At 56.7% G+C, this 19,254-nt stretch overlaps 1 protein-coding gene across 1 annotated transcript in view; it reads right to left on the reverse strand.

Annotated features, from left to right (window-relative positions):
• Positions 1-19,254, reverse strand: part of NTRK3 (neurotrophic receptor tyrosine kinase 3) — a 223,917-nt gene that overhangs the window by 26,408 nt on the left and 178,255 nt on the right. The window contains exons 14-16 of the mRNA XM_054713393.1: positions 13,488-13,618; positions 7,672-7,844; positions 6,518-6,761 (exon numbers count right to left, since the gene is read on the reverse strand). Coding sequence (XP_054569368.1) covers positions 6,518-6,761; positions 7,672-7,844; positions 13,488-13,618 — 548 coding nt within the window. The remainder of the gene's footprint in view (positions 1-6,517; positions 6,762-7,671; positions 7,845-13,487; positions 13,619-19,254) is intronic.

A 19,254-nucleotide genomic window follows, 5' to 3' on the forward strand; every position in this document is an offset into this window, starting at 1 on the left:
AAATTTTTTAAACATAAACTTCTTCTAACGCCACTTTTTCAAAATAGACTCGCCCAGGCCGTGGTATTTTGTGGAAGAGCCACACTCAAGGGGCCAAAGAGCCGCATGTGGCTCGTGAGCCGCAGTTTGCCGACCACTGGTCTGGGGCAAAGCAGAAGTGCTGAATCCAGAGACAGCCGTGGCTGTGTTCTCGGACCTCTCGCCCTGCCTCCCTCCTGAAGAAATCACGCCTTCTGTTCACTTATCATCCCACACGGAACTTAGCCCCACAGAAGGCAGAGTCTAAAAGAGACCACAGAAGCTGAGTCCAAACTCCAGGCCTGACAGATGAAAGGGAAGCCGCTAATTGGCCACATGGACACAGAGCTGGCGATGCGGCGAGGTATCCTAAAGAGCAGACCTGTCCCTCCGCAGACCTGCAAAATGTCTGATATTCTGTAGATAATTAGTGTGCAAATCCTCGGCTTTAATCAGGGAAACAAGAATGTGATACTATAATTAGCATGGCCTGTCCTCCACACCCCCTCCGTGCTCCTTCCCTCTGCAGCGGGTGCAGCTTCACAGGGCTTAGCATTTACGGGGTTTTGCAAACTTCACTCAAGATGCGAGCAGTGTGGCACCGAGCCCTGCAGGGGATGCCAGGCAGCTGACGCTCTGAGCCTGCCTGCATGTCTGCTTTGTGGCCATGTCTCCAGTCAGCACCAGGCACCCGCTCCCAAAACTGAAGAACAGGCCCAGCCAGCGTGGCTCAGTGGTTGTGTCAACCTATGAACCAGGAGGTCACGGTTCCATTCCTGGTCAGGGCACATGCCCAGGATGCGGGCTCCATCCCCAGTGTGGGGCCTGCAGGAGGCGGTCAATCAACGATTCTCTCTCATCGTGGATGTTTCTCTCTCTCTCTCCCTCTCCCCTCCTCTCTGAAGTCAATGTTTATATGTGAACTGAAGAAAAGAGCAAACACATGGTTTAGGGACTGAGAATCCAGGAGATTCGAGGCCTCCCCTGGCCTCCTAACCCACGCTCTATCACAGACAGTGAACTGTCCTAACTTGGCTGATATGACGTCACACACGGGAGGATGACGCACTGCTGGAAAGGAGTGGGAGAGAGAGGGGTTTCCTCCACCCATCCTGTGCAGAGGGTGCCCGCTGCGCGTTCCAATCCGCCTGGGGCACGGCGACACTCCGTGTCTCAGCCCGCCTCACAGATCACAGGGCCAGGTGCATGCCCAGGTTCTTGCCATGAGGGAAGGGACAGACCCATGGACCACATGCCTGATGCCCCGCCCAGCTGGCTGGAACGGGGATGGGCGTCCAGGGTGACGGAACACCCCTCACAAAGAAGAGGGTCGAGCGCTGTCAGCCTGGGTGACTGCACAGCGGAGGGTCACCCGCTCACGCTGTTACATGACCCGGAAAGACCTAGAAATAGGCTTCCATTTGTGTCGGAGCCATTCTGTATGGTGGCATGTACTAGTACCTGTGAGGACAGACCGCTGGCCCACCGCCACGCATGCACTTACCTGAGTGCTGTTCCCCACGTTGGAGTTGGGGAAGACCGTTGTATTAGCCCCAGTGATAGTAGGAATAATTAATATTTCTCGAGCATTGGTTTCCCTAAGAACTTTACGTTTATTAACACCTGCAGGTGATTAGGGGCTTCTGGCCCCATTTTACAGCTGGTCATACGGTCAGCACCAGGCACCCAAGGTCATACGGTTAGGAAGGTCATACGGTCAGGAATTATAGGAGCTGAGATGCACACCCAGGAAGTGTGGGTTCAAGCGTCTGCACTTGCATCGCTGCCACAGGGGAGCCAGGACATCCACAAAATCAAATATTCTACCAGCCAGATCAGCTTGCTCCAAAGGGTTCCCACACCCTGAAGGTACCCTTATCCCCTTTCCCAGGAGTTTCCAGGAATTGTGACATCGGGTCTCCTGTGAGGACCCAGGGCCTTGCTATCGGCTGCCAGACCTGCCTTAGATCCCCCACGTGTGCTGGCCTGGACTTGACCTACGGCCCCTCTGTATCTCCTGGACACTGGGCTGTATTCCGAGACTGCACTCTGACTTTGAGTGACTCCTGACTCCGACTGCCCCTCCCTGCCTCCTCTGGACATTGTCCCAGATATGGCCTAGGCCATGCATCCCCACGTCACCCGCAAAGATGACACCTGAAGCGGGGGAAGAGGGGGGGTCTGTTTGCCTGTCCAGGCTGCTCTAGCTTGGGCCTAATCTGCTTCCTGCCTCATTTCAAACTGCCATTCGGACCTCACTCACCCACATTTTCACGGGGTGTCTACTAGGCTCTGTGCTCAGAACAGAGGAGAGGAAGGTGGACAGAAGGCAGGCCCCCACCCTTCGGACAAGTAAGATCAGAGCACTGACCCCCTCAAGCCCATTCCTCCTGGATCTGAGCACATGGCCTCCCTCCAAATCGAAACCTCTGAAAACATTTCTCTTCTGGAATCCCACCTCTCCGCTTCCGAACTCTTGAAGCTTTCTTAAAAAAAAAAAATGATTTTTTTAAGAGAGGAAGGGAGAGGGAGAGAGAGAGAAACATCAATGGAGAGACTCATTGATCAGCTGCCTCCTGCACGCCCCCTACTGGGGATGGAGTTCGCAACCTGGGCATGTGCCCTGACCAGGAATCGAACTGTGACCTCCTGGTTCATAGGTCGATGCTCAACCACTGAGCCACACCAGCTGGGCTCCAAGCTTTCTTTAATCCCAGATTTGCAGTGCACTGCAGTCTCTGAGTGCTGTCTCATGTTCTGAGAAGGGCATCAAGGTGCAAGCACCCTGCCAGAGCCGGTCTGAGGCGAGCTCAGAAGCCTCGTGTAGGCGGCCTGTAGGAGGAAAGGCATGCCACTGAACGTGGCCTTAGAGGAGGGAGCACAGGGCTCTGGCGCCCTGAGGCAGAGATGTTTGCTTCCCTCTCTAACCGTGTAGCAGGAAATTAGGCAGTTCACCTTAGTAAACTGTTTGCATACCGCTCATGCCTGAGCCAGATGGTGCCTGTTTGTTCTAAGAAATTAAAAATGAAAAAGGAAGAACATAAGGCGGAGTTTATCTCTACCTCTCCCGCTGCCCTCCTATACACAGTGTGGAATCTGCCCTGGGCAGGTGAATACAGATAACACACAGACACACACACACACACACACACACACATGCCTGAATTCTCATCATTTAGCTGTATTAGTCACCAGAAACCAGCAAGCTCCTAGGCCCAACAGACTTCAGACCCTACGGTAGCAGAGAGGAGCAGGCCGGTGCCGGGTCAGCTTTCAGAGAGTCCTCAGCGTCTGGCCCTCTCATCTAACAAATCACTGCTCACCCCGGGGCTTCAGCTGGGACACGGAGCAAACACATCTCTCCTAAATCGCCGGACACAGACGTAGCTCGGAGATCCATGACAGGACCCTGTAAACACTGACCAGAAGAGGCGCGCGCCGACTAAGATGAAACCCTGGGAAGGAACTTTTCCAGAGGTGGTCACCTTAAAGGCCTTCTCCTTTGGGGCAGCTGTGTGACCCAGTTTATTTTCCAGCGGCCCAGAGATTCCTCTCTCTGACTCAGGAATGACCTCTGGAAATGAGATCCTCCCTGGGGTTTTCCTGTCTGGGCGAGCAGGGGACTAAGGAATATAATATCCTATATAATAAAAGGCTAATATGCAAATTGACCAAGTGGCAGAATGACAGGTCTATGACACACACTGACCACCAGGGGGCAGATGCTCAATCCAGGAGCTGCCCCTTGGTGGTCAGTGCACTACCACCACAGGGGGAGTACTGCTGAGCCAGAAGCCCAGCTCATGGCAGCCCTACGGATGTCCAACTGCCAGCTTAGGCCCACTCCCCAGGCCTAAGCCATCAGTCAGACATCCCCGGAGGGCTCTTGGACTGTGAGAGGGTGGGCACAGGCTGGGCTGAGGGAACCCCCCCCTGCCAGTGCATGAATTTCATGCACTGGGCCTCTAGTACATAATAATTTATCCAGGAAGGAGTGTATCCCAGGCTCCTAGCGCTAATGAACTTGCTCAACATCGAAACAACTCTGTTGAGAGGCTGTGTTTGTCCTTGTTTTTAAAATGGGAAAATGAAACAGAGGTGAGGAAAGGGCACAAGGTCCCGTGGCTACTAACGGTGGGGTTGGGATGTAAGCACAGGTAAAATCAGGCTCAAGTGCAGAATGCCCCTGTCTCCCTGATGCCTTCCAATAGGATAGCAGGATTCCGGGTGCATGACTGATGTGACTGCTGGCCAATCGCTTCCTTCCTTTTTTCCCTGGGGGGGGAGGGGCTGTGCATACATTAGCACCTTGTGAGCACCTGGACATGAAGATGGGATACAAGCTGGTCTTTGAATGTGGACAGTCTAGTGCCTACCCTCCATCAATGGACTATGCAGCTTTCCAGGGGCGCCCTGGGTTCTCACTGCAACAGCTACTCGTCTCTATTTCATACTTCCTGGGGACCGAAGATGCATTTTCGAGCCAGCTGGCCTCAGCTTACACCTGGCTTGGCCGGCACGACAAAGGCACTGCGGGTGCCTGGCACGTGGACAGTCCCCCGGGCTCCCCGTTCCGTAATTCCAATCTGCCCTGGTGCCCACGGAAATGAGACGGATTTACTCCCTGGAGCTCTCCCGGGAGGAAAGAGCAGCAGTGCGCAGTTGTTAAAGCAAGGGCGCAGCGGTATCGTTTGAAGATGTGATTTTTTTCCCCCTCTTTGAAACCAGAATCGAGAAATACTAAGTGCACTCCTGGAGGCAAGTCTGCAAGTCGAGTCTGCACACATCCTGGTCAGATGCTGTTTCCCGAGACCCCGGGGAAGCCGGCAGAGACCAGACCGGCCTAATCAAACTTCTCCCTCGCACAGAAAAACAACCAGCCGCCCCTTGCTTTTATCAACACCAACACAGAGCCGAGCGAGCCAGACAGGCCAGCAAACCCCATTACGCGGAGTGCAAAGGCAATTAAACGGTGCCAGCTCCAGCGAGACCCGAGAAATCTGTGACCCACGGGCCCTGAGGAACCAGACCGATGGCTCTCTTCAAAATGCCTGGAAAACACGGGTCTAGAAGCTAAAGAAAGGCTCTGCTGGGTTATTTCCCGGCAGGCCCGCCCTGGCCATCCGTCTATGGAAACCACTCCCTGCTCTTTTTGCCGTGTCTGGGGATGGTGCACAGGGCAGGTGGCTCGAGAAACCGACCAGTTGCTGCAGACACACACCCTCCCCCCTGTCTGTCTACTTCTGCTTCACATGCTCTCCTGATGCTCTGTCATCTGCCAGCCTCTGTCTACCCCATGAACAAATTACCTTCTAACCACAAAGGGCGTTCTCAACCCTCCTGTTTTTCCTTAGGCCCGGGCTAAGATGACACGTCTTGAGTGACTAGTTTTAACATCCTGTTAGACAAAGCCAGCAGGAGGAACATTCGGACAGAGCTGCTCTGCAGACGCCAGACCCCCCAGCCTCTTGCAACACGCTCGAGCCAATGGCACAGCCATGGGCTCTTTACTCACAATATGGTCATTCACTCCTGACAAATGGCTGCCATGCCTCGGAGACACTGCCCCACCCTCTCCCTATACCACACGTCCCAAGTCCTCGCCCCTTCAATGTCCCCCGAAGTAAATTTTCCATATTTTCCAGGCAACTGACTTGCAATGAGTTTGCAGAAGTTATTCCATCTCTGTATCTCAGGTTGCACCTATATCCGCGCCCCCCCCCCCCCCCCCGCCCGCTGCTATTTTTTGAGTTAAATGACACTCATGCCCACTTACGCTGGCAATAATAACACTGTCAGAACCACTCAATGATCCATGGGGAGATAATTCCCGAAGACTAAGGGGAAAAAGTCTGGGAGCAAAATAAGACACCTGACAATGTAGACAAGCACATGATGTGAAATTGAACGTGATGTCTCCTCCCTGAATCGGAAAGCTTCTTCTAACCGGCGCCCCTCCAGCGCGGGCAGTGGTAGCGTGCCTCCTTCCCTCACCTTTCCTAAGCTGCGTGGAGAACTACGCTCAGCACGACATTAACCATTTTGCTCCTTTACGCTGGGTTCTGGCTTCTCGTCAAGGACCGCCTTTGAAAACGCGCTGCACGGTCAGCAGATAATCTCAGAGACGCCCGTGTGCTGTGGGCGGGCTGGATCGGGTCTGACTCGGGGGCGCTGAAAGGCAGCACCAAGTGGGGTTTGCCTGTGTGTGCACTTGCGGACATACGTGCGAATCTATATACATATATATAGTTGCACGAAGGATGAGTGTGTGTTAATGACACAAGTGAGAACACAATGCGTATGGCATTTCAGTGTCGGGAGAGGGAATAATAAACAGGTGCCAGGATGTAGGAGTGGCCAGAGGAGAATCACCGAGTGCATGTGTGGGCGTGGCTGTGTCTGCGTGTGCTCCGAGTGACGGGGTTAATGGACAATGACGAAGACACGTAAGCAAGGCGCTAACTCGGCATGGCGTCCTGCGGTGGAGAAGCCCCCTTACCCTGTAGTAGTCGGTGCTGTAGACGTCCCGGGACATGCCGAAGTCTCCGATCTTCACCAGCAGGTTGGCCCCCACCAGGCAGTTCCGGGTGGCCAGGTCCCGGTGCACAAAGTGCTGGGAGGCCAGGTAGACCATGCCCGAGGCGATCTGGCTGGCGATGTGCAGCATCTGGGAGAGCCCCAGCTCGCCTTTCGCCTGGCGCGGCTGCCCGTCCACAAGGATCATGGCATCTGGCCCATGGGCCCTGCGGGGGTCGGGGGAGAAGGGAGGGGGCAGAGAGAATTCAGGAGATTTCTGGAATGCTCCACAGCAATGCATGCCATCTCCCTTCTCAGCCTGCCTATGGCCTATTTCTGTCTACAGCAAAATGTATGAGTGTAGATGTGGGTGAAACACTGCATCCAGATTCCACACTAAGATGACAGCAGACGTGCTCCGGGGTCAGGAAGTAACCCTACTCTTTTAGACTATTTCCTTTATATCTAGGGTTGCCCAGGTTCTAGAGTCTAATATAGAATATTTAATAAAACCCAGACTAACACTTACATGGCCCTTACTCTGTTCCATGCCCTGCTCCAAGTATCTTAAATATATTCATTCATTTAATCCTCCCACCTCAATTCTGAGATAAGAAAACTGAGGCACAAAATGATCACGTCACCTGGCCAACCTCATAGAGATCCCAGAGGGAACACAGGGGTGAGCAGGAGCAGAGGGAGCCAGACATGTGGCTCAGGAGCATCAAGAGGGCTTGTTAATCAGCTCCCTGGGCCCCACCCCCAGGATTCTGATTGGCTAGGTGGTGCTAGTTCATTTGCATTTCCTACAAGCTCCCCAGCAGTGATGCTCTGGGTAGGAAGACTCTTGAGTCCACTCTCTGGCCCACACACGGCGGCCTAGGACTGGGGGACTCTGTCGTTGGCTGGGCCCAGTGACAGAGCCCCAAGGCCTGGGGCTCCCCAGGCCTATGGCCCCAAAGCAGGGATGAAGGCCTGAATCCAGCAGCTCAGGAGCTGATGCAGATGAATGGAAGGCTGCTTCTCACATCTAACCCCTGGACCTTTGTGCTCAAAGGTGCAAATATAACTTCTGGTTCCAGAGAGGATGCCCGGGGTTGGGGGGGGGGGGGGGGTGTCAGGGGTGTCAGGGCTCACCGGAGGAACTTGTTCAGGTCTCCATGCTTCATGTACTCAAACACCATGATGAGCGGGTCCCCGTCGCCGCACACGCCATAGAACTTGACGATGTGCTCGTGCTGCAAGTTGGTGAGCAGCTCCGCCTCCCTCTGGAAGTCCTTCCGGGCGGCCAGGGTGGGGTCCTTCAGGGCCTGGGAACGAGGCAGGACAAAGGTTTTTAGCAACCAGAGGACAGGGACCTGCCTGTCCCCCTCCTGAGAAGAACCCTGGTGCTCAGAATAAAGGCCTGCTCGTGCCCAAGGAAGAAGATTGTCCTTTTTACTTTTAATCCTCACCCGAGGAGATTTTCCATTAATTTTTAGAGAGAGAGTAGAAGGGAGGGGAGAGACAGAGAGAGAAACATCGATGTGAGAGAGATACATCGACTGGTTGCCTCCCGCACGGGCCCCGACCAGGGCCGGGATCGGGCCTGCAACTGAGGTACGTGTGCCTTTCACCAGAATCGAACCTGAGACCCTTCATTCTGTGGGCCGACACTCTACTCACTGAGTCAAACCAGCTAGGGCCAAACAAATGAGATTTTAACCAGGGTTTAAAGGCCACAAGGCCAGGCCTGACCCTTCCGCCTTCAGCACTGTCATCCCTGAGGAACCAGAAACCAGCTTCCTGACATCGTCTCAGACACCAGCCAATGACTTCAGAGACTAGCGTGAAAGGCAGAGGGCGGGGCTGCGAGGTGGGAGGCCTGACAGAGGTCGTGTCCCCTCAGGTTCCCTGGAAGAGATGGTCCCTCAGCGGAAATAAACGGGAAAACCTGCCCCGAGCGCTTGAGCTTCGTAAGGTCGCCTGTGCCAAGTTTACCCAAAACCAGGCAACTTGATCAAGTCCCCTTGCCCTTTCTATTCCTTGACTTCAGGTGGTGACGGCGTGTATGAATGTGCAGAGAAACGCCAATGGCACTGTGTCCTCCTAGGAGGGGCTGAGGGAGCACGTGGGGAGGAGGTCAGGGGGCTGCAGCCCTGAGAACGGCAGTCAATGGGCAGAAGAAGCCTTAGGAGCTGCAGGGCCAGGTAAAGCACCGAAAGTCCCAGGTAGGAGGGCAAGGTGGGCACCCAGATGCCACCGCTCAGCCCCTGTGGGAGTGGGAGACCCTGGGTGAGGGGTAAGCGCCAGGCCAGGCCACTCGCCCCAGGGCCCAGGACGATAAAAGGAGGAGGGGTGGTCAGTTGTAAATGCAGGTTTTTTGGTACCAGGAGGGGAGGGTGAGGCCAAAGCAGGAAAGTGTGAGACATCCGGGGACCCTGGCGAGGGCCCAGCCATGGGGATGCAGCGCTGGCAGCTGCCATGGAGCGAGCTGTGAAGGGGGCGGGGGGGGGGGGGGGACAGGAGCAGCAGCTGGGCAGGTGTGCTCACACCTTTCTTCCGCTGACACAGAACAGTAACCTCAGCAGACACAAGAGGAGGCAGGGAGGGAGGGGGTGTGACGCTCTCACACCGTTTTCAGGTCAGTGAGAATCGAGACACGGGGAGATTGGTCTGCAGAGTCCTCTCTGCCATAACCTGTCCTTTTCTGGGTATGTGGGCAGACTGACCTCCCTGTGGAATGGACACTGTGCTGTTACTAAAAGGCCTCCTGGCCAGAGATCTCTCTCTCCTGCAGCAGCAAACCCTTTATCTGAAACCCACGTGGCTGTCTGGGCTGATAGCGCCTCAGGGATGTGAACGGGCGAACACGGCACCTAGGAGGCCCATCACAGCTCCATCGGTCCTTAGCATACATTAGAGACGAGATGATGGACTCTCGCCTGAAAAAGGCCTGAGGTGTCATCTGCTTTACCTGCTCAAGTCTCAAGTTGGAGAAACTGAGGCCCAGCCTTGTCCAGAGAGCAATTTAAATGACACGTTTTGATGCCAGTAAAGCTGGGCCTCAGCCACCTCCTGGTCTCTGGTCTCCAGGTCAACGGCAATGCCTCTAGGGGGGCCCTCATCCGAAGGACCACGGTCTCCTGACCAGAGGTCAAGTCCCACTCCAAACGCAACCAGCACCACCTTTCCTTCTTTTCAAACTTGGGGGGCTTCACCAAAAGAGCCTGATTAAGTGGCCCCGCTGCTGACCAAAATGCTGGACATTATCTAATGTGAACTTCCCATGTTACAGGTGAGAAAATGGAGGTCCAGGAGGAGGAGGTGACTCTCCAGACCACGAAAGGAGGCCTGGCTGCGGCCTAGAGCCCAGGAGCGGTTCTTGCCCCGCACACATGCTTGGATTAACTTATCAGGTGAATGAGGCACCAGGCAGGCCCCAGCGGAATGTGGGCAAGAAGTTAAAAGGTGGAGAAGAGGAGGGGGTGGGGGAGCTGAGGAGTGTGGGCTCCAGCAGAGGAGCTCGGCCCAGCGAGGATGCCAGGCTCGTAGGGCCGGCCAAGGCCGGAGGCGAGACGGGCGTCCACCGGCCCATTGCTCACTTCACCAGCTCTGATGCCAACAACCAGAACAAAGGCATTTGCAAGATGCTGTGGGTGGGAGAAGGCAGAGGGCGCCTCTCTCGCTGACCCAGCCCCGGCGGCAGCCCTGAACTCCATGTGCTGGGGCGTGGGTATAGGATGACTGCCAGTGATTTATTTATCTTCACGAAGAACAAGAGGGGGAAGGAACCCAGCATGGGTGGGATGGGAGAATACCAAGATTTATGTGAACCCTGCGTTTATGAGAGGGAAAAGTAGATCACATGTGGGGCCAGCCAAATGGCCTCTCTCCATCTCTGTAAATCATTCTCGGAACAGCCCTGGAGGCCAAAGGCAGCCGGTGGATATTTCCGCTCCCAGCACTCCAGCAGTGCCCGCCAGGGTGCCCGGGGCTGGCACCCTGCAAGGCACCAGGAGGTGAGGCACAAGGAACCACGATCGCCCGTAGTCTGCCCACAACCCTTCACCACGGGGTGTCCCGCTCCTGGGTCACACCTGAAGTGCTTACGTAATTGGCAAAGGGCTGTGCTCAGCAAATGGGGGGCCAGGGGCCAGGGATTGACACAACTGGGACAGAGATGACCTGAGGAGGAGAATTAGGAGGAAAGTCACTGACACTCCCTAGCCTCTCTCCATGGGGTCCTCTTCTGAGCAAAACTTCAAAATGGGTCACCAGTTGGTGGCACCAGGATCCGGGGAAGTGGGTCACGCTCAGGGGTCTCTGAAGCCCTTCGAGCAGGATCCGCAGAACAAACAGTGGAGCCGGAATTCGGCCCCTTGTCTACTTTCCTCCCCCCCCTCCCCCCCGACGTCTGAGGACTCTGCCCTTTCCGGGCTTCCCCTCTCGGCACCAGCTCCCTGTTCACCCCAAGTCCTGGGTTTGAGGGTCTGTTCAATCAGATGGAAGGGAAGCTGTCTAAATGGTCAGAACACTCAGCCCGGCCGGCGTGGCTCAGTGGTTGAGCGTTGACCTATGAACCAGGAGGTCACGGTTCGATTCCCGGTCAGGGCATATGCCCGGATTGCAGGCTCGATCCCCAGTAGGGGGTGTGTAGGAGGCAGCTAATCCATGATTCTCATCAGAGATGTTTCTATCTCTCCCTCTCCCTTCCTCTCTGAAATCAACAAAAATATATTAAGAAAATCAAAGAGGTTTTTAGTAAAAACAGGGAGAAATAAGATAACAATAAAATTAAGACCCAGTTAGATATCTTAGAAATAAATTACACAGTCACTGAGGCTAAAACATCAACTGCCACAGACAAGACGAAGCCTACACTGGATAAACCATAGAGAATCGCGGCTGAAGCACGCTGAGGTGGCCGGGGACAGAGCATGGAGAGGCAGAGGGGGCAGGAATGACAGTGGCGGGGGTCTCACTCCCTCGTGGGGAAGGAGAGGAGCTGCCCGGCTGTGAACTGGCTGCACCACTGACCCCTGTGGGACCTGGGTGCACTGCCCACCCGTCCCTCTGGGCCTCCCTGTCTCTTCTGTACAGTGGGACCGGGACCGGGCCGGGCTCTGAGGCTTGTGAGAATGAAGCATGAACCTGCACCCGTCACCTACAGCAGGACCCTGCTGAGTACTGCCTGTTAGATGCCGTTGTCATGGTCACCATCACCACCACTGGGCCCACGGGGCACCTAAGTGTGTGGCATCCCGGAGCGCCCATCTCCTCCAGGTTCCCAGGCCCCAGGGGAGAAGGAAGGCCTCCTAAAAGGAGGAAAGCAGGAACACATTTCCTGCATTACCCAGTGCCGGGCCCTTGGTGGGAAACAGTTCCCAGGGTTTTAGGCCATCGCTTCATTTCCTGCTCAGAGCCCAGAAATGTCCCGTTCCTTCACCAGTTCCCAGACGGTGCTGCAAGCCCAGCGGATGAGTGTCATCCTATAAACTAGGATTCAGGGCAGCACAGACTCTATGTTTAGGGGTAAACTGAGAACCGTTCCCACACCCCTGGTGCAAGCCACGTGGAGACCCCTGTCTCGTCTGACCATCCCGTGGCAACGGAGACCCACAGCGCAAGCCCGTTTTCAGGACGTCCAGCAGTAACCGCACTGACCTCCATGGGGCCACACTCTGCTTCCTTACTTATTCCCAGGGCAGAGCCCGGCAGACAATGCCTCGTTTTATTTAAAACGTTACTGGACAACAGCCACCACCACTGGTTTACTCAGCCTCGGCGAGGTTACTTGACTTTTTTTTTTTTTTTTTGAAAATTTATTTTTATTGATTTCAGAGAGGAAGGGACAGGGAGAGAGAGGGAGAAACACCAATGATAAGAATCATTGACTGGCTGCCTCCTGTACAGCCCCTACTGGGGATCGAGCCTGAAACCCGGGCATGCGCCCTGACCCAGAATCGAACCTGGTTCATAGGTCGACGCTCAAACACTGAGCCACGCCAGCCGGGCTTGACTCTTGCTTGTGCCGATCATGTTCAGCGATTTGTCCAACACTGATTTACTGCAGGAGGGTGCAGGGGCGGGCAAAGGCCTGCGCTACCGCTCCAGGCGATGCGGCTCGAGCTGCACAGCTGGCTCAGCACAGAAAGCCCTGCGGTGACTGGGCCCCTCCCGCAGCTGCCGGCAGGCAGTCACCCTCAGGCACGTCGCCCTCTGGGCTCGGCACCTGCATCCCGTGGGGTACTGCTCTCCCTGCTCAGGACCCGACACCCTCCCCTCGCCTGTTCCCAGTGATGGCTGGTGCCCCGGAGCAGCGGCTCCAGGATGTCCTGAGCCCACCCTCACCCGACTCTCCTCAGAGAAATGGCCAGGTGACTTTCCAGGCAGCGACACCTCCTGCGAGGTCACGAGGAGGGGGGAGGGACACCCTCCTGGGGACGGGAGAGAGTCAGGGTGTCCAGAAGGAAACCAGGGCCTTTCCCAGGCAAACCCGTTCCTCATGTGTGTGTGACAGCTCTGGACCTTTGACACCAAAGGAAGTGGGTGTTGGTCCCAAGGACGGCTCCTTGACCTTGGAGCAAGGGCCCGATTGCATCTGAAGGAGGGGCCTCTCCTTCCTGCTCCCCAGCTCCTCCCCACCCCGACGCCCCACCTTCCTGGCCCCACACGCTCCGGGCTTCACCTTCACGGCCACCATCCTGAAGGAGGGGCCTCTCCTTCCTGCTCCCCAGCACCTCCTACCCCCACCTTCCTGGCCCCACACGCTCCGGGCCTCACCTTCACGGCCACCATCCTGAAGGAGGGGCCTCTCCTTCCTGCTCCCCACCTCCACCCCCCACCTTCCTGGCCCCACACGCTCCGGGCTTCACCTTCACGGCCACCATCCTGAAGGAGGGGCCTCTCCTTCCTGCTCCCCAGCACCTCCTACCCCCCACCTTCCTGGCCCCACACGCTCCGGGCCTCACCTTCACGGCCACCAGCATCTTGTCCTTGGTTGGGCTGAGGTTGTAGCACTCGGCCAGGAACACCTTCCCAAAGGCGCCCTCGCCCAGTTCTCGCTTCAGCACGATGTCCCGCCTCTTGATGTGCTGCACGTCTGTGGAGGGGACAGAGAGGAGGCGGCCGAGTCAGTCTGTCCCCCTTAGAGGCCCGGGGGCAGGGGAACACAGGGGCCTAGAGCACGGAGCCCCGCTTCGGAGCCCGCGGCAGGCTCGGGCAGCACCCCACCTTGGGCTGCTCACTGTGGAGTGGAAGTCGGACCCGGATCAAATCCCAGCTCTGCCCCTGCCACGCCCCGAGGTCTCCAGACCACAGCTGGGAGCAGGCCACACTGGTGAGTGCACAGGATTCTGGGGAATCAGCTGTGGCTCGGGGCGGATTCCGGCTCAGGGGCCTGAGGGCTGCGTTTCTAACAGACTCCCAGGCGACGTCCACGTGCCCTTGGTCCACAGACTGTGCTGCGAATTGTGCGCTCTGGGATGTGTAAGAATGGGGCTTGAATCCTGGCTCCACCTCCTTGCTCGGTTTTTTAGCTTGGTATCATTTCACCCCAGAGCCTCGATTTCCTCACCTGGGAAATGGGACCAACACCAACACCTTCCTGGCTGAGCTCTTGTGGCCATTAAGTGAGCTAGTCCATGGGAGAGCTTGGCCAGCGCCGGGGAGACACTCAGGGCAGACACACATGCACGCACACACGGACACACACTGGCTCTTGTTATAGTGGCGGCCACGACGCTAACAGTCTGGATGGCGGTAACGCCTGCCACGCGGCAGCTAAAACCATTCGGGGGAAGCCTTTCCCTGACAAACCCTCCTCTGAGGGAAGGACCCATGAGATCGTGAACGCCAAGTCCAGAAAGAGCAGCAAGAACCAGGGTCTGTGCGCAGAGCAGGCTTGCCACGGCCCCGGCTAACTCAGCAGCCGGATTCAAGTCTGTCTGCACGGGGAAGGCAGGAGGGGCCCTCAGCCGTCCCACCTCTTTGGAAGGTGCTAGAAGAAGTGGCGGTGAGGAAAGGCGAGAGACGGGAATTACTAACCTCTCCATTACTTGCTCAGCAGGCAGGCGCCCACACTAAGTACCCGTATTCGCGCCAGGAAGAGCGTTGCCGAGCCAGGAAAGAGGGCGGTCTCAGGTGACCTTGCCGAGAAAGGACAGCTGAGGACAGGGGCCCACGGTAGACTGTCCCCGTGAGTTTTGAGGAGACACGGGACAGGGACAGAGGGGTGTGGCTGCAAGGCTTTGGTTACTGTTCTGGTTGGCTTTGGCGATCCTTTCGGAATAGACTATACATTTCCCATTTCCTACCGGAGTGGCTGGTGTCCCCACCAGGTCCGGGATGACCCGCGGTGAGGAGCTGAGGGGGCCAGTGGCGTGGCCACTCGGGCACATCCTGATGCTCCGGAGTCTTGGCCGGCCCTTGCTTCCCATTCTTGTCAAAGAATGTCAACCATCAGGAAACACCAAAACGCACCGACATCTCAGAGGACGTCAAGGCGTACAAACCTTACGCACACCAGCTGACTGCGGGACGGGAGCCTGAATGGAACAGGGGGCAGGTGACCACGTTACGAGAAAGTGGTCTGCTCTCGGCAAGCATGAAGCAGAACCCCCTCCCCCCACGGACCCCAGTGCCTTCCCCACATCTGCAGGTGGATTGTTCCACAGGCAGGAGCCCGTTCAGAGACGAGGAAACGCCCGGCGGCTCAGAAGAAAAAGCCGGGGCTCACTCGAGTTGTCGGCGGAGGGAAGCGTCTGGAGAGCAGCCCCTGAGCTTGGGCCACGCAGGGGTGGTGAGGTGTGAGAGAGGGAAGCAGGAGGACTAGAACGCGAAAGCCGACTCCATCCCATCGTGAGTCCTCCCAGGAGAGAACTCCCGTCCAGCCATGGGGGTAAGAGGCTCCATGAGGCCCCCACGAGCTGGGGCAGAGAGAGACTGGATATGGGCCCAACACACCTCCATGGGGACCACCCCACGGACCAATAGGACTCTGGAGCCCAGGCCACCATTGCGGCAGCTGCTTTCCCTGAACTCAGGTAGGAAGAAGGTGGGTAAAGGGAATTAATTCGTGCCCAATCCTACCATTGGCTCAACTTTCGATTCTCATGAGAGATGCATGCTATTGCACCCCTTTTACAGATGGAAAAATGGAGGTGGGGTAACTTTCCAAGGTCCCCAGAGCGAAAACACGGCTAAGGAAGGACTCTCTTCTCGTGGCTCTGAGCCGGCGTTCTTTCCATTCCCCGAGGCTGCATGTCTTGTGAATTCCTTCTCTGTGGCCACTAAGAGGACGAGGTCCACAGCAGCTCAACCCCCCATCTCCCCTTCTTCTCCTGCCCAGCTTCGCACCTGCTCATCCTGGGACTCTAGCCCAGCATCTTCCCAAGGGAAAGGGTGGGCGCCCCTTCCTGGAGGCCCCGGGAGGAGGGTGTGGGAGGGAGAGGAGGGTGTGGGAGGAGAGGCTGGAGCGGGCCGTTCTATTTCTGACATCCAGGCGTCTATCTGGGCCTCTTTCTGCGCTTATTTCTAGCTCACGCAGTATGGCTCAGAGCTGCCGCTGGTGCAGCCCTCTGACCCACATGCTAAAAAGTGATGGATTTTCCTAGGAGGAGAGGGCATCCATCTCCTTTTACTGCCTGGCTGGCTGGCCCAGCAGAGTCTGGGTCACACAGCTCAGACGCCGGGACACTGGTGGGGGAGGAGGGCAGGGGGGCCGTGCAGCCCAGGCGTGGGAAGCCCTCCCAGTCTCCAGCAATGCGGGGCGGCTGGAGAGAGAGCAGGCCCGGCAGACAGTGAGGAGGCGTCTCGGGGAGATGAAAGGGTCTCCGGCACTTCGGGGCCCGGCTTTTCCCAAACTCCTTTTCGCAAGAGAGCCACTGCCTGTGTTCCACCGGAGGAAGCCACGGGAGAGCTTCCCGTCTCCATCGGACAGCAGGCTCCTCAGACAGACACAGAAGGCGAATCTCTGCGTCTCAGTCCCTGCTCCACCCGAGGGCCAGGATGACGCCGCCATATGTGTGGGATTCACTCCTGGGAGGTCGCCCAGGCTGGGAGCAAGCCTGGCCCAGGGCAGGGTCGCTAACCCGAGATGCCACCAGCCACCTCAGAGCCCTGAGAGGTCAGAGGGCAGGCTGGGGTCATCCCCTCTCCTGCCTCTGTTCACCTGCAGCACCTTCTGTGACCTGCACAGGTCAATCCACCGGACAGACAGATGAAGAGGAGGCATAACACCCACACGAAACGGTATCACTGAACAAGTGAGGACTGGGGAAAGAGACAGGTCTGTGTTCGAATCCTGGCCCTGCGCCTTTTCCTCCCGACTCTGGTTCCTGGGAACATGAGTATCTGTTGGCAGAGCTGTTAAGAGGACGGACTTACAACTTTTAGATAACAGATATCAGGAAATATCTGAAACATAATGGGCATTTAACAGAAGTAGGTTTCCTTCCTTTCTGCGATGTTCTCACCTAAACTAAACCGGGAGATAAATACACCTGCAAACACACAGTGTCTTGGAAAGAACCTTGGACAAGGATGGTGATATTCCCTGGAAATAAAATGGCCTGAGGTTGCTCAGAGGGGAGCCAGCACCCGGTCGGTGTGGCTCCGAGATTGAGTGTTAACCTACGAACCAAGAGGTCACGGTTCGATTCCCGGTCAGGGCACATGCCCGGGTTGTGTGCTTGATCCCCAGTGTGGGGGTGTGCAGGAGGCAGCCGATCCATGATTCTCTCTCATCATTGGTGTCTCTCTCTCTCTCTCCCTCTCCCTCTCTCTCTGAAATCAATAAAAATAAAAAATTTAAAAAAACCAAGAGGGGAGCCAGCTCCAACACCAGGGGTCACTCACAGGCGATGTCCCACCTGGTCCTCCTTCAGAGTTCAGAGCAGGCTGCGGGAGGACGTTGGCCAGACGATGGGATGAAGACATCAAGACAGAGACAACCACCTACCAGAGATGGCTATTGATCAGCAGAGAAAAACCAGATTTCCCAGCGTCGGCGACTATAAATAATGGTGGGTCGGACTCGGCCGTATGTCAGGCAGCAGTCAGTCCCCAAAGCCGCCTGCTCCCGCAGGCAGGCCCAGGACGGCCTGGCAGCAGTTCCCTGGCGTCCTGCAGCTCTGACGGGTGACGGTCCCATGGGGCCATGCGTGCGGCAGCCCTGAGCTGGTCCTTCCCCGAAGGCTGTCCCCTCAGGGACCTTAGGGTCCTGTCGGCATCCCTAAGGCTGGCCAGTGGCTCTGTCACCTCATCCCGACAGGCTCTCCTGAACCACTGTAACTCCCCTTCCCCTTGTCCCTGAACCACTGTAACTCCCGGTCTCGAAGTGGGTCCCCATCAACTCTACCTTCCTCTGTGCTTGTCTGTTTTACCTTATCGTTGTCCCCTTGTCCCTTTTTATAAAAAATATGTATTGCTTTCAGAGAGGAAGGGAGAGGGAGAGAGAGAGAGAAACATCAATGATGACAGAGACAGAGGATCATGGATCGGCTGCCTCCTGCACGCCCCACACTGGGGATCGAGCCTGCAACCCGGGCGTGTGCCCTGACCGGGAATCGAGCCCTGACCTCCTGGTTCACAGGTCAATGTTCAACCACCGAGCCACACCTGCCAGGCCCTGGTGTCTTTATTAATAACAGAATGACTGCCACTGAGTGAGCACGTTCCTGAGCCAGGCACTAGGCTAAGCTCTCACCATGAATTGCCTCATTCATCTTCTTGACTCTCTTAAACACGATGTGTTGCTACCCCAAGTGCCGCAGATGTGCAGGCTGAAGTTGAAGGTGATGGAGTACCTTGCCCCAGGCCCCCAGATGTTAGCAGTGGCCCCCGGACTCTGAAGTCCAGCCTGAGCAGACCGTGTCACCCTGCCCTCCTCCACACCAGCCTCCCTGGCCACTGCCCCTCCTCCCCGGGAGAGAGGCGCTGCTTTTGAACTGGCAACAGTCCTTGGCGGGAACCAAACTCATCCATAAGGACAGAGAGAAAGTCATTTCCCATGGAACCTCCTGCCGCCCTTGGTCATCGCCACCGGAGCTCACCAAGAGCAGGGAGGATGCCTCTGGAGAGGAGGATGGTACCCAAAGATAACAACTGAAGACCCCAACACCCACAGAGGAACGGAGGGTCTGGACAGCCTCGGGCCCTCCCATCACAAGGCGAGGCCTGAGGATGACTGCGAACGAAGGAGGAGGGAGATTCTTGGCAGAAGAGCGGGAACAGGGAGAGGAAGGGAGGGTCTCGAAGAAGTGTGTGTTTGCTTTACACTAGCCAGACCCTGGGGTCTCAGGCTGCCAGAATTGCTCAGGAGAAAACATTAATTCAATCCCACACATTTAATTACACATGGAGTGGAATGTCTCTAAATGGGAAAGAACAACATTCCCAGAGCTCCGACTGAGGGTTTGAAGTGGCAGGGGGGAGGCGGAGGGCGGGCTCCGGGTCTGTGAGGGGGAAGGAGACTGCTGAGAGGGCCGGCCCTGCCCCGGCTCGGGGTAGGAATCCCTCCTGCCCTCGCGCCTTCTCACGGCCCCACTGGCTGCGTCTCGCCTCCTGCCCCTGTGGCACGTGGAACTGGTCTCCCCTTCGGTCTTGTGTGAGAGCGTGACCAGGTAAGGGCGCCCCTGGACGGCACAGACCCTGTGAGGCGGCCTGCGGTCAACCCAGCCGCTCCCCGGCCTGGACAGAGCAGAGCCTGGCGAACTGTCCCGGGAACGGTGCTTGCAG

This window comes from Eptesicus fuscus, chromosome 25 (assembly GCF_027574615.1).
Source record: "Eptesicus fuscus isolate TK198812 chromosome 25, DD_ASM_mEF_20220401, whole genome shotgun sequence".
Classification (NCBI taxonomy): Eukaryota; Metazoa; Chordata; class Mammalia; order Chiroptera; family Vespertilionidae; genus Eptesicus; species Eptesicus fuscus.